The sequence below is a fragment of the Lactuca serriola genome, chromosome 1 (assembly GCF_051521515.1).
Source record: "Lactuca serriola cultivar US96UC23 chromosome 1, Lser_US96UC23_V15, whole genome shotgun sequence".
NCBI lineage: Eukaryota > Viridiplantae > Streptophyta > Magnoliopsida > Asterales > Asteraceae > Lactuca > Lactuca serriola.
The window spans coordinates 46,296,041-46,309,984 of NC_136408.1; the positions used below are offsets into that span (position 1 = coordinate 46,296,041).

A 13,944-nucleotide genomic window follows, 5' to 3' on the forward strand; every position below is an offset into this window, starting at 1 on the left:
CTCCCAGATAGCGAAGTGTGGGCAGGGACCATATCTTCACAAGTGTGGGCGAGGCCCGTATCTCCCGGCTAGCGAAGTGTGGGCAGGGCCCGTATCTTCCCGAGTGTGGGCAAGGCCCGTAACTCTTAGCTGAACGTTGGTTGTTATATGTTTGCATGGTATGGGGTATTATGGGGGAACTCACTAAGCTTTGTTCTTACAGTTTTTAGTTTTGGTTTCAGGTACCTCTTTGTCGAAGGGGAAGGAGCCGGCGCGGTAGCGGCACATCATGCACACACATGGATTTCCGCACTCACGAGATTCTCTGGGATTTATACTCTGATATTATGATGATTGTATGACTTGATTTTTAGACATGGTTCACTTTATGTTATGGTTTGATCAAACAATGTTTTTTTTTACAATTAATGTTTTCTAAAGTAATGTTTTTAAAACGAAATTTTTGGACGTGAAATTTGGGTCGTTACATTTTCTTTCAGGATGGAAGGCTCGAGTTAGTAGGAATTGAGTAGTCAAATGAGAGATAAGTAGGCTGGTTCCAGCAACATCGATTCAGTATGGATGGCAGAATGGATAGAACAGTTATAGATAGTCGAAGTATCTTCAGGAGTCGCTGGGAGCGACTAGGAGATTGCGATGGAGTGTAGTGACCGGTAGGAGTCCGGTAACTCAGATATCGGCAGATTAGTTAGAACTGGGTAGTCTTAGTGCATCCGGTAGGCGGATGAGGGGCAACATGATTTTCAGTCGGAGGAAGTAACGTTGAGGAAATTATGGAAAAGAGAAGGATTCAGTATGTACCAACAGTAGTGACCAGCACTGTGAGTGGCTAGAGTGATGGACAAAAGGGTGTTAGTTTTTCCAGACAGAGAGTTGGAGGCAGTTCGCAGGACAGTTGGCCATAGCAAACTTCGAGGACGAAGTTTAGTTTAAGTGGGGGAGAGTTGTAACACCCGAAATCAGAAAGGTCAAGAAAGGAAAGGAAAAACCCTAAGTTAAAGAGGGTTGACTCGTCGAGTCCAGGGAGGAACTCGGCGAGTCGGAGTGGGATCCGGGTGTAAAGCAAGTGACTGACTCGGCGAGTCGGCAAGTGGACTCGGCGAGTCAGGTCTGGGTTGGGAAACCCTAATTTCGGGACTTGGTACCCTATTTAAGCATCTTAATCTCTTCCCTAGGGATCATTTGTGGCCCTATAGTCCAGAACCAGAAACCCTAAGCCTCCATTGTTGCTCAATCAAGCTTTCTTGCCAATTTGGGTGATTTGAAGGAAGAATGAGGAAGGCACACATTGGGGATTCAAGAATTGGCAGTAGATCCAGAGTTTGTGAGGTCTGCCAGAGCTTTTGAAGGTAATGAGTCGCTACCTTCCCTCTTTTGCATATAGATCAACCTTTATCTTGGGATTTGGGACTTTTAGGACAAGTTTATGACCTATTCCGAGTTAGAAGCCCAGATCTGAAGTTGCTAATTCAGATTTATGTGTATCTTGGCGAGTTAGAAGCCCAGATCCGAGTTAGAAGCCCAGATCTGAAGTTGCTAATTCAGATTTATGGGACTTTTAGGACAAGTTTATGACCTATTCCGAGTTTGGAGTCCATGCATGACTCAAAAGTCCTCTGCATGTATTTAGATCTGAATGGACTCGGTGAGTCCTTCGAGTGGACTCGGCGAGTAGCATGAAGATGAGGAGGAACTCGACGAGTGGGATGAACAACTCGTCGAGTCGGATGAAGTTAAGCATGAACTCGGCGAGTTGGAAGAACAACTCGACGAGTTGGTTGAAGATTGCCTTGGACTCGGCGAGTCTATTGGTGGACTCGGCGAGTCAGGTCGCGAAACCCCAATCCCTTCGTGTTGAGATTCGAATCAGTGAGTCGGGTGGAGACTCAGCGAGTTGGACAGGTCAGGACTCGGAAATAGTTGGACTCGGCGAGTCATGGACTGACTCGACAAGTCGAGACGCGAATAGAAAGACCCTGAGCATATGAACTCGACGAGTCATTAGGTGGACTCGGCGAGTAGGGTTGACCTGGAAGGTTGACTTTGACCAGGACTTTGACTTTGTCCAGATTTGACCTTGTTGACTTTTAGAGGATTGTCAGACTAAGTGTCATATTGATATTGGTAGCTCGGAGAGCTGGAGGAGCAGCGACTCAGGGGATTGTCGATCAGCAGCCAGAGGATTATCGGCGGAGCTCAGCAGTTTAGGTGAGTTTCCTTCCAGTAGGAACGGGTCTAAGGCCACAATGCCGGCTCGTTTGGCTAGCAGTAGTTTCCGGATTTTGATCTGATGCAGTAGTTAGTATGTTTGATGCCTTCGTGGCTCAGACCGGATTTATGTGTTATGTGTTCCGGGCTACGGCCCGATGCAGTATGCAGTATATGTGTGTTCATGCTAGTTGATATGTTTATTTTATGTGATGTTCAGTTAGTTCCGGACTTCGATCCGATGCAGGGGCAAGGCCCCAGTTAGTCCGGACTTTGGTCCGATGTAGGGGACAAGGTCCCAGTCAGTTAGTCTGTACTTCGGTCCGATGCAGGGGACAAGGTCCTAGTCAGTTTCCGGATTTCGGTCCGATGCAGGGGGCAAGGCCCCAGTTAGTCCGGACTTCGGTCCGATGCAGGGGACAAGGTCCCAGTCAGTTCCGGACTTCGGTTCGATGCAGGGGCAAGGCCCCAGTTAGTCCGGACCTCGGTCCGATGCAGTGGGCAAGGCCCAGTATGTGCTTTATATGTTATTGCATGGTATGTGGTAGATTGGGGGAGCTCACTAAGCTTCGTGCTTATGGTTTTCAGTTTTGGTTTCAGGTACTCATTTTTCAAAAGAGGAGCTCGGGAAGAGATCAGTGCACACACCATAGTCAGTTAGCCTGGGAATGTTTGACTCTGATAATGAGATTATGTTTTGAATTAATACTCTAAAAATTATGTTATGATTTATGATACAGTTTTGTAAATATGGTTTTAGTAATGTTTTAAAAGAAATTTTTAGTCTTGATTTTTGGGTCGTTACAGCTTCGCCCCTAAATAGCAATGTACTTTCAACCAATACAAACTTAAACAAATGTGCACTGCAGACACACCCTAACTTGTTTAATATTTATCAAGGTAACATAGATCAACAAAATCAATCACATTACACTTATGTAATGTTAGTGATAGAAATCACTAACAAGATATTACATTATTTTCTGGACATACACCTCAATAACTTGAATACAACACTTTTGGACGATTTTTTTAATGCAATGTACGATATGCTCCTATTAGATTTCTCATGCCTTTTTAATTTCCAATCTTCCTTACAAGTAAGAACTCCTTGAAGGTCATTACGGTTTATGGGGAGACGTTCATTAATTCATATCGTAGTCCTAATAGGTAGGTAATTGGGTTCATCAATGACAACGACCAACGCACTACATATATATAAATGATTTTGTTTACAGTAAATTAAATAAGTGGTATCCAACGACAACGACTATCACACTACATATAGAACATATGGATATGAGACAAAAGCAATTAAAAAGAATGGTTTTGGTACATAAAAGAAATGAGATATAAGAAATATAGTAATTGATTTTATTTCCTTGTTTCTTTGATACTGAAAATGGTTAAAGATTTATAATGGTAATATATTTTAGTTTTTTACATATTTAGTCATTTATTATTATTATGTTGTACGCATATGATTATTAAACTTGTTTTCCATGTTTAAAAATAACATTATGATCGACTACTATAGGTTTAGTTTGTCGATACATAATTTTTCTCAATAACTCAAGAACACACAATCTTGAATTTTGACAGGATTTATGGGTTTCAATCCATGACAAAACACACATTTGACAATATTTATAGCTTTAACACACATCGATTCTATAAAAAAACACATATACACACATCAATCTGTATAGGAACACACACACATACACACACATCGATTTGCACAAGAACAAACATATACATCGATTCCACAATAACACACACTACGATTGTCTAGATTTGTAACACAAGAACACACACACACACCCACAATGATTTGTAGGTTTTGTACCCTTAAAGCTTAATTTCTTGCACAAAGAACACACAGATTATGCCGGAACACAAATATAAAATCCACAATTAAAATCATTGTTTTCTTAGCATTTCAAGAGCTCGTTGGTGGATACTGAAATTGTGCTAGGGTTTCAAAGAGCACTACAACGGTTGAATTTTTTAAGGTCGGGGTTTGCTCTACTCTTGAGATTGAAATAAAAGAAGAGAAAGAGTTGTGAGCTTTTCTAAACTTTTGAAAACAAATCCATATTCGAGATTGAAAGGAAAGTAGAGCATACCTCATGAAGAACAAACCCAATGGAGAGAGAGAGAGAGAGAGAGAGAGAGAGAGAGAGAGAGTATGTGTTTTATGATGTGTCAAGAGCTTGCAAAAAAATCAATTTTATCGGTGGAGATGATCGGAATTTTATTGGAATTGTTAATGACGTTGGTAACCGTTTGTACCTATAACAATCGGTCGTAATAGTATTTTATGAACATGAAAACATGAAAAAGAATGACCATATATGTTAAAAAAAAAAGCTACACACTTATACATAAAAAAACATTTATTTAGCTTTTTTATTCTCTGGTATAAAGAAAACCGGAAAAAAAAATTCGAATAAATAAGATAATGGAGAACCGGAAAAAGAAAATAATAAATAAAATAAATGGTTACGTCTTTACTTTTCCCCGTTGTTTTGAAAACCTAACACAGCCACATGTCGATTTTGGCGACCCCATAGCCATTGCTTCCTTGAGAGACGACCGCCTTCCTTGCTCCTCCGCCATCTGTCACTGTCCGTTGCTCCTCCCGTGTTTTGATTGATGCTCGCCGCCTTCCCTCTTTCTTGTAATTTTCTCAATTCTTTCCTCTCATTCCCCTTTACCTTCAAATTTGTTTTTCCCGCATTACGCCACTTCGAACATGTTTATGAGTTTATTATGGCCGAGCGTGCTCTATTCAACTGTGGATATGTGACTTGTGTTTTTGAATTGCTTTCATTTATTGTTTATTATGGCCGAACGTGCTCTATCCATCCATTTTCTACACACCTTGCTCTAACTCATAAGCTAAATGGCCCTCGATTGATCATAACATTAGCTCCATACCCATTTAGTAATAAGCTCAATCTTCTTGATTGATCATAACATGGTCTTGAACCCAACTAATTTCGTGTGAATTTTGGTTCTTGTTTAGTCTTGATATCATAAAAAATTTCGATCTGTATGCCTCCTTTCTTTTCGATAATGCCTTAAACATGTTTCACTAACACATAAAAGTACTAAATACCAAAAATTAAAGAAAATTAGAAAGAACTCGTAAAAGTTAAAACCACAGAAGACGATGAGATGAGATAGCAAATACAAAGACATCCACGGTTTAAAACTTAAAAGTATGGATGTATACAGCAAATTTAACCTCCTTTACCCATGTTAAAATTTGGTTTTAACATGTTGACTTTTCATGTTAATTTATGCAGTAGAAAGTAATAAAAGCAAATTTTAACCATATCATTCTGATGAACTACAAATGTTAAAAGCAAATTTAAAAAGATTGCATGAAGTTTAAGTTCACCTAAGGTACTGTACTATTACAGAAACATTATGGCAATTTTGCAACTCAATTTAACCTTTTTATCTTATTTTTTTCATTCAACCATAAATTTTTCAGATTTTTTTGTTCAAATTAACCATTTTGACTGGATATAACTGGTCAAAATGGTAATTTTGGAAAATTATCAGTAAACCTGACATAACATTTGGCAGGAAATCGGAATCAAGTTCAAGAGGGATTTTTGAAGATTACTATATTACCCTCTTTCTTTTAAGCAGTCGGGGGAGGCTGGAACAAGCTTCAAATTTCAAATCCTCCTCCATTAATGGCGTTGTTTTATACAGTATCCAAACGCCCCATCTTCTTGAACCCAACCCCTACCCTCCGCTTTTGCTCTGCCTCTTCACAGCCACCATCCGACAATGAAACTGCAGTCGCCACCGCCGTCTCCGTCCTCAAACACCATCGTTCCAAATCCCGATGGACCCACCTTCGTACGCTCTTCCCATCCGGTTTCGATCCTTCCCAATTTTCCCAAATCACCATTCAACTACGTAACACTCCTCACTTAGCTCTCCGTTTCTTCCTCTTCTCCATCCAACACTCCATGTGCCACCACTCCCTCTTATCCTACGCCACAATCATCCACACCCTCGCTCGTTCCCGCCAAAAATCCCATGCCCTAGCTCTGATTAAATCCGCGCTTCGTAAATTTCCTGATGCTAATACCGATTCGCCTTTAAGGACTCCACCTTTGATCTTCGAAACTTTGATTACGACTTACAGAACGTGTGATTCTGCACCTTTCGTGTTTGATTTACTGATCAAAGCATGCCTTCAATCCAAACGAATCAATCAGGCTATCGAGATTGTCCGGATGTTGCGCACTAAAGGTATATCCCCAATGATTAGCACTTGTAATTCTTTAATCATGTCAGTTTCTAAACACCACGGGAGCATTGCTGGATATGAAGTTTACAACGAACTTCTCGGATCCACTCGCCAATTTGGGGATCAAAAACTTGGTGTCAAAATCGTTGTTCCTAATGTACATACTTATAACATAATTATGCATTCTTTCTATAAAGACGGTTTAATTGAGAACTTAGAACAATTGTGGAGTGATATGATTGTGAACAAGTGCTTACCCAGTGCATACAGTTACAACATTTTAATGGCGGCTTATTGTGATAATGGAAGAATGGAGGAAGCCATGAGAGTGTGGGAAGAAATGAGAAACAAGGGTTTAAAACATGATGCCATGGCTTATAACACCATAATCGGTGGCCTTTGTGAAGCTGGAGAGGTTGATAAAGCTGAAGAATTCTTCAAAGAAATGGGATTGGATGGAGAAGAAAGTACTTGTGTCACTTATGAGCATTTGATAACAGGGTATTGTAAAACTGGGGATGTTGATTCTGCAATGCTTTTGTATAAGGATATGTGTAGGAAAGAGTTTACACCATTGGGGTCTACCATTGATGTGTTGATTAAGGAACTTTGTGAGAAGAATAAGGTTTCAGAAGCATTGAAGGTTTCAAGATTTGCAATGAAGAGAAACAATGTGGTTATGAAGGGTGAAAGTTATGAGCTTTTGATAAAGGGTTTGTGCAATGAGGGGAGGATGGATGAAGGTATGAAGCTTCAAGCAGAAATGGTGGGAAGAGGATATGAACCGAATTCGGGAATTTATTCTGCTTTTATTAATGGGTATGAGAAAGAAGGAAACAAGGAACAAGCAGCCAAATTGAAGATGGAACTTCAATCAATAAAATGAAATTTTACTATTTCTGTAATTTATATAATATATCTTTACATTAAGTTACAAAATAAAGTAAAATTAAGCAAAACAAAATTTCATGAAAGTTCTGCTGATTTGAAGTCTAAATCTGCTGCAAACACCATGTCCAAAAAAGGTTATTGAGCTAACCCATCTTGATTTACATTGTTTTATTATATTTAATTTTGCTTCATGTTTGCTTTTTCATGTTTTGATATCAATTTATTGAAAAAAGGCGTTGATTATGGTGGCATAAACCAAGGTACCAATTTATTGTGGAAACAAGCAACTATTTACTCTAATTTAAATTAAAAAAAAAAAAATGTTCTTTATGTGTGCAAGATTTTTACAATGGCATTGATGAAGTCTGGATATTTACATGCCCGAATATTTTGATTACATGCGTGTTAATAAATCACTTAAAAGATTGATGCGTCTGTAATTATCGTAATTGCTTAACAATTACAAGTTCAAAATATCATTTTCTTGCATGTTAATAAATCACTTGAAAGGTTATTGAGATAAAAATTTGTTTATTTTAGATGAAAAAAGGGTTAGTTTCATTTTCTGTGGTAAGTCATGTTAGTTATTAGCAAAAAAGGATCATGCTATATTGGAGTCTTTGCAGTTGATAATACTTTTGGTATTTGTAGGCAAATATTCTTTCTTAGGCCAAACTACTAAACAAGATAAGTGTTTTGTTCATATTGAAAGTACAACTACTAAACAAGATAAGTGTAGGTAAATGTGGTGGACAAGATTTTGCATGAAGTTCTAGAGAGAGGTGATTCTGCCCAAAATTACATTCAGGGATCTAGAAGAATGAAAATTGACAACTGTCTCTATCTTGATAATATAGTAAAAAATAGCAAAATATCTGGCAACATTACACTTAAAAAAGCTTTACAAAGCCACTCAAAACGATCAAAAAACACATGTCAATGAAACAACACAAGAAATACGGATCATTGGATTTGCCTCAAGACCTTCACAAGTGAGTTTTCTTTTTCCTCTCTCTATGATGGAATGGAATAAAAAATGAAAAATGAAAAAAAAAAAAAAGGATTTAGCTTTAGCTTGAAGAAAGCCATCTTAGTTTTAGATTCCAAGAAGGGCCACACAATGCATCCATTAGATTTCCCATTTAAGGATTAATAAGATTTTTTTGAAAGTTTATTGTTTATATTTTGTTACAGCTTTGAAACGTTTAAACCAATGCATGAAATGTGGAAAGACTACACATTGCCTAATGCTATTCAAGAGACTCGTATGTTGCAGTGAAATTGGGTGCAATATTTCCATATGGAACTCGATGTTAATTTCTAAAGAAAAGATTTTTCGCGATATTATTTTTTGTAACAGTGGAGGGAAATCGCTTTTTGAAATTGTTGATTGTTTTTGGTGATTTTAATGAGGTACATGAGATTAGTGAGAAATCTACATCTTCCCATTGTCAAAATAGTGTTTTTAATACATTTATTTGGGATGGAGATCTATTTGATCTTCCAATGAGGTTAAAATGGTTTATATGGGCTAATAAACATGGGTCTAAAATGAGTAAATTATATCGGTTTATGGTTTCTAGGGATTTTGATGAGTATTGAAAAATCGTATTCTGTCATTATATAGTGGTTCTAAAAGAAAATATGGTTCTTGGCTTCGATCAGTGGGGTTTAAAAATCTCGTAGCCTTGGGATGGAATTCTTTAGGTCTAGATGTAATTTCTGATTCTACTCGCGTCTGATATTGCAATTTAATAATAAGGTCAAGTCTTTGGATTTTATGGTTAAATATTAGTGTTTGAAACGTAAAAGATAAAAAGAAGAGGTGACATTGTGAATCCAAATTATAATTCGTTTACATAAAAGATAAAATGCAACAACTTTCCTAGACGGTAACGACCTGATCATGATATATTGTTTCCTATGCGAAGGGTGTTGGAAAATAATGTACTTCATCTATGTATGCATATTAATAAATAGTTGGAATGTAAAAGAAATGAAAGAAATAAAAACATTATGTAAATTCTAATGATTTCATCGTCTTTATCAAGTGACCACATAGTGTACTTGATTATTGTTATTTTTAAATTCTGACATATAAAAGTCATATCTTGTATACGACATCATTCCATACTTGAGCATCCTATTCAAAGCACCCTCTATGTTAGGGGTGAACAAAAGTATCATTGGTACCAAACCGAACGGGTATCGATACTGATATCGTATAAGGTAAGTCAGTTTGATATTTGTCTCATCCAAATCTTAAAAATCCGTTCTCGGTAATTTCGGTATGGTACCATTGGTTAGGCTCAACATGGGAGGTTATCATTGTTTTTAGCGATTTTAGTTTGTGCAGAATTTTTCGTCATCTTTGAACAATCATAACTCTTTCATCCGATCTCAGAATAAGCTAATGTTTTTATGCATATTCTTATGTCTTGTCTACAATTTAGGATCTAGAATCTACTTAATTGGATAAGTATTGGCTGAGCTACATTGCCCTAAACAAGGGTTATTATTGTTAGTTTGTGCAAAAAAAATTCTTTTTGAATAACCATAATTCTCTCATATGAGCTTGGAATAAGCTGATTTTTTTGACATATTCTTCTTTATATTGGCTTTAAGTTAAGCTCTAGATCTACTTAGCAGATAAGTATTGACTAAGTTACAGAGTTTCAAACATGGCTTGCTGGTGCTTTTCAAATTCGGTATTAATGGATAATGGTACTGAAGTACCGGTAATTTGGGATTCGATATCTACCAAGCTCACTCCTAATCTATGCATAAGGGGTGATTTCATTACATAGGTATGTTGTAGAAGATATTAGCACCACAGTCACACAATGTCAAAAAGTAGTTATATGTCAATGTTTATATATTTATCTTAGACATTGTGGTGTTGAGAATATCATCATTGTATTGTGCCACAAAACATCTCAATCAACTTTGTTATATGTAGATTGCATTCATCTTACGATAACGTATTGATGGCATTGACAATATATAACACACCCTAGGGATGTACGCCTTGCTCATTTATTTTGACAAATAATGTCAAGTCATTCACATTTACTTAAAAGTACATGACGTAGCCTATACAAACTTTTTAAAACCATCCTATGGTTCCCAACTCTCTTTTTTGCCTACTTTGTAGGCAACATGCAAGATTTAGTTATATTCATTCCTAACAACCATTAGGAACATGGTTTCCTAGTATTTCTTTGAGGGGGGTATTACTGTTATGATCCGTAGGTGCAAGTAGTTTGAAAATGACAGAATTCTACAAATATTTTGACCATCAATCACAAGACTTAATGAGAGTAAAAACCGAAAAATGAAATTTTAACAATCAATAACAATTTTTAATAAGAATGAAACTGAAAACTAATATCGTATTCAAAATGATTTTTATTGCGCATCATATTGCTACGAGAATAACTCAAACTAATTCCAATTCCGTCTTAACTCTTAATGTGCGTAACTAATCTCCGATACACCTTTTTCCATATTGCAGCAATACACATGGAGGCTGTAAAACCTTTATTCACGATTTGGTTGGATAAACTCACTTTCAACAACATAATTGTGTAGCGGTGGTGCTTGAGATAAAATTGGCACCTTAATCCACTCACATAAACATGAAAAATTATGGAGTCCAAAGTGAGTGTCTTAAATGAACAACGAAATAAGCTCGAAAGGTATTTTCTATCCAAATAGCCCGAAATACAAGATTTCGAGATGTTTTATGTCACGTCTCATCAGAAAATACAACACTACGAAATTCATTAGCTTGACTCCGAATCGGACATAATAAACATTTCTAACACATTAAAAAAATTAGATCAATTACCTATATTTGAAAAAAAAAGTGATTATATTATCGATTATCCCAAAAGTAATTCCGCAAATTCTATTTCACTATATAAACTACGTTTAACATTAATAATAACTAGGGTTTGAACCATCCGCGCGATGCTGCGGAAATCTGATATGTTGAAAAACACAATGCGACATGGATAAAGTTTCGTAGGAGAAATTGTGAGACGGCTTTCAATATAGTTTAAAAATTCAAGTGTGTTTAGATCGTAACTATTTGTATACTTTTTTGGTTCACATTGCAAATAGTTATCCGTAAAGTGGAACGTAAAAGTATAACATATGATTTCGAACCAAATAATTATGTATGGAGGAGACAGACAAAAATAAATATTTGAAAGTGTATCTTGAATGTATTAATTTTATGATTTAATACCACAATAAATATCATAACAGCTTATAAGGTTTAAATAAAAAAGTAATATTAATAAAAATGAAAACTATAAAAACTATTATGTAATATCAAAATCGTAACTTAAAAACACAAATAAATTAACTTTAAAATTATGAAGGATAAAAACTGTTTAATCAAAAAATAAAAAATATTAGGTTAGAAAATATAAATATGAAAAATTTATTAACATAAACAAATTTGCTATCTTTATGAAAATGTTTATTCCACATCTTATATTATATTCTATAAAATATTAAAATGTATATCGGGACCTAGTCTTTTTTGGACTGAAATTATTAAAGCAAATGAACAATAATTATGTGAATGAAAGCGTAGTTGCGTGCGTTGTACGATGACTCATTTATTAAGCACACATAAAAGTATAAACAGATTTATGTATGAATAAAACGGCAAAAACTAAAAGTCGAAAGTGTATCTTGTTTAGTTAATACCACAAATAACAATTAATTAAGAAATTATAATAACAAAAGTAATATTAATACAAACGAAAACTATAGAAAATTATATAATGGATGAAAAACGTTACTTCAAAATATAATAAGGGATCACAAGTTGAAACTTACGAATACCAATAATTTATTTTTAATATTAAGAGGTATTAAAACTGTTAGACTAAAAATATTTGAAGGTAGAAAATGTAAATATATAAAAGTTACTATGTGCAAATTTAAAGTTTCTATTTTCAAAATCTTTATTTATTATATTGTATTAAAGGCTTTACAATTGAAAAAACTTCAAAAATGGTCCCTATGGTTTTTGAAAACATCAAGTTTAGTCTTTAATTTCAAAAAATCTCACAGATGGTCCCTGTGGTTTCAAAACTTTTAATGTTTAGTCCTTCCGTCTAACTTCGTCAGCTTTCTACCGTTAAGTGAGGGGCATTTTCATCATTTCAACACCCAATGACCATTTATGAGGTTTTTTCTTATTTTAATTAAAAATAAAAAATAAAAGTTAATATGTAAAGGGTCCCACTCACTCACACACTCTCTTTCTCTCTCTCTCTCTCTCTCTCTCTCTCTCTCTCTCTCTCTCTCGGATGCTAATTGTGTCGCCATTTTCGAAGAGTAGAGATTAAATGGGGAGATTGAATCTCAGAAAATCTAATCTCAATTTTGTCACCAACACCTGGGTGTTGATTCGAATCACTTCTTGTTTTTCTTGATTTCTCGTTCTCCTTTTGGACAACAAATTCTTGAGGGTTTTTTTGATTCCACCAACACTTTGTAATCTGTCAATCTTTTTCTTCATTTTGTTTTTCTCTTTATTCTGTTAGGAGATTTTAGTTTCCATGTTAGTGATGTTGAGGAACAGATCCAGAGCTGTAACAAAACAATCACCGATCATGGCGGATCACCAAGCTTCGTCTCTTTCACCCCCTACTCCACAGAACCCGACCCGATCTATTTCATCTTTTCTTGGTTCTCCAAGGTTCTTCAATGGTGGATTCTTGCCTAAAAATCTTTCACCGACCTCCATTCTTGACACCAACAAACAGTTAATCAATTTTCCCAGCAACCCATTTGGATTCAGTAAAAACCCAGAAAAACCCACAAATGTCGTTGAAAAAAAACACCCATCTGAGAAAGTTGGTTCTGAAGGAATTGCAATTTCTCTTGTTCTCATTCAAGAAAACTCTAATGACAATATTTGTAAACCTAGTACAACTAGCCAAAAAGTTCTGCTTGGATCAAAGTTAAAAATTAAAATCCCAGACCCATTTCCAAACGGGTCACTCGAATCACCCGGTGATTTTGGGATCAAGACCCGAAATTCTCAGTTTTCACCGGTCCAACTCCAACTGGATTTGGATCGCCAAGATTTTTTACAGGTCCTTTGTCTTTGAAGGTTTAGGTTTTAGAAAAATCCCAAATCAATCCCCACTGGAATTGAATCAATAAAAATCCCAAAAGTCGATGGTTTCAGAATTGATGCTTTAATCGAGTTTCCAGCACACCGAAGACGAAAGCGAACATCCCTGATTTTGTTACCAGTGCTTCAATAGGATTTATAGAAGTTGATGCTTTAATAGGGTTTCAGAACTCGATGATTTATATGGAAGGAATCTGATCTCTTATTACTGCTGCATTCTCTAGATCTAAGAGTTGGAATCAGCTCTGGTGACGGGAGGAGAGTGCAGGTGTCGACTGGTGGTGATAAGTGGTGTAAAGCTTGATTGTGTAGACTGTGATGGGGATGGTGATGAACACATTACAACATGTGAGGTTAGAGGGTAAGGGGCGACAATGGTGCTCTATTTTCTAGTGGTGGTGTA

At 36.1% G+C, this 13,944-nt stretch overlaps 1 protein-coding gene and 1 pseudogene across 1 annotated transcript; both read left to right on the top strand.

Moving 5' to 3' along the window:
• Positions 1-4,724: 4,724 nt before the first annotated feature.
• LOC145086769 (Tetratricopeptide repeat (TPR)-like superfamily protein) lies at positions 4,725-8,438 on the top strand. The gene is made up of 2 exons (XM_079024612.1): positions 4,725-4,891; positions 5,809-8,438. Exon 2 carries the CDS (start codon positions 5,922-5,924, stop codon positions 7,371-7,373), a length of 1,452 nt encoding a protein of 483 aa, XP_078880738.1. The 5' UTR covers positions 4,725-4,891; positions 5,809-5,921; the 3' UTR covers positions 7,374-8,438.
• A 4,499-nt stretch (positions 8,439-12,937) lies between these two features.
• Positions 12,938-13,523, top strand: LOC145054409 (FCS-Like Zinc finger 8-like; annotated as a pseudogene).
• The last annotated feature ends 421 nt before the right edge of the window (positions 13,524-13,944 follow it).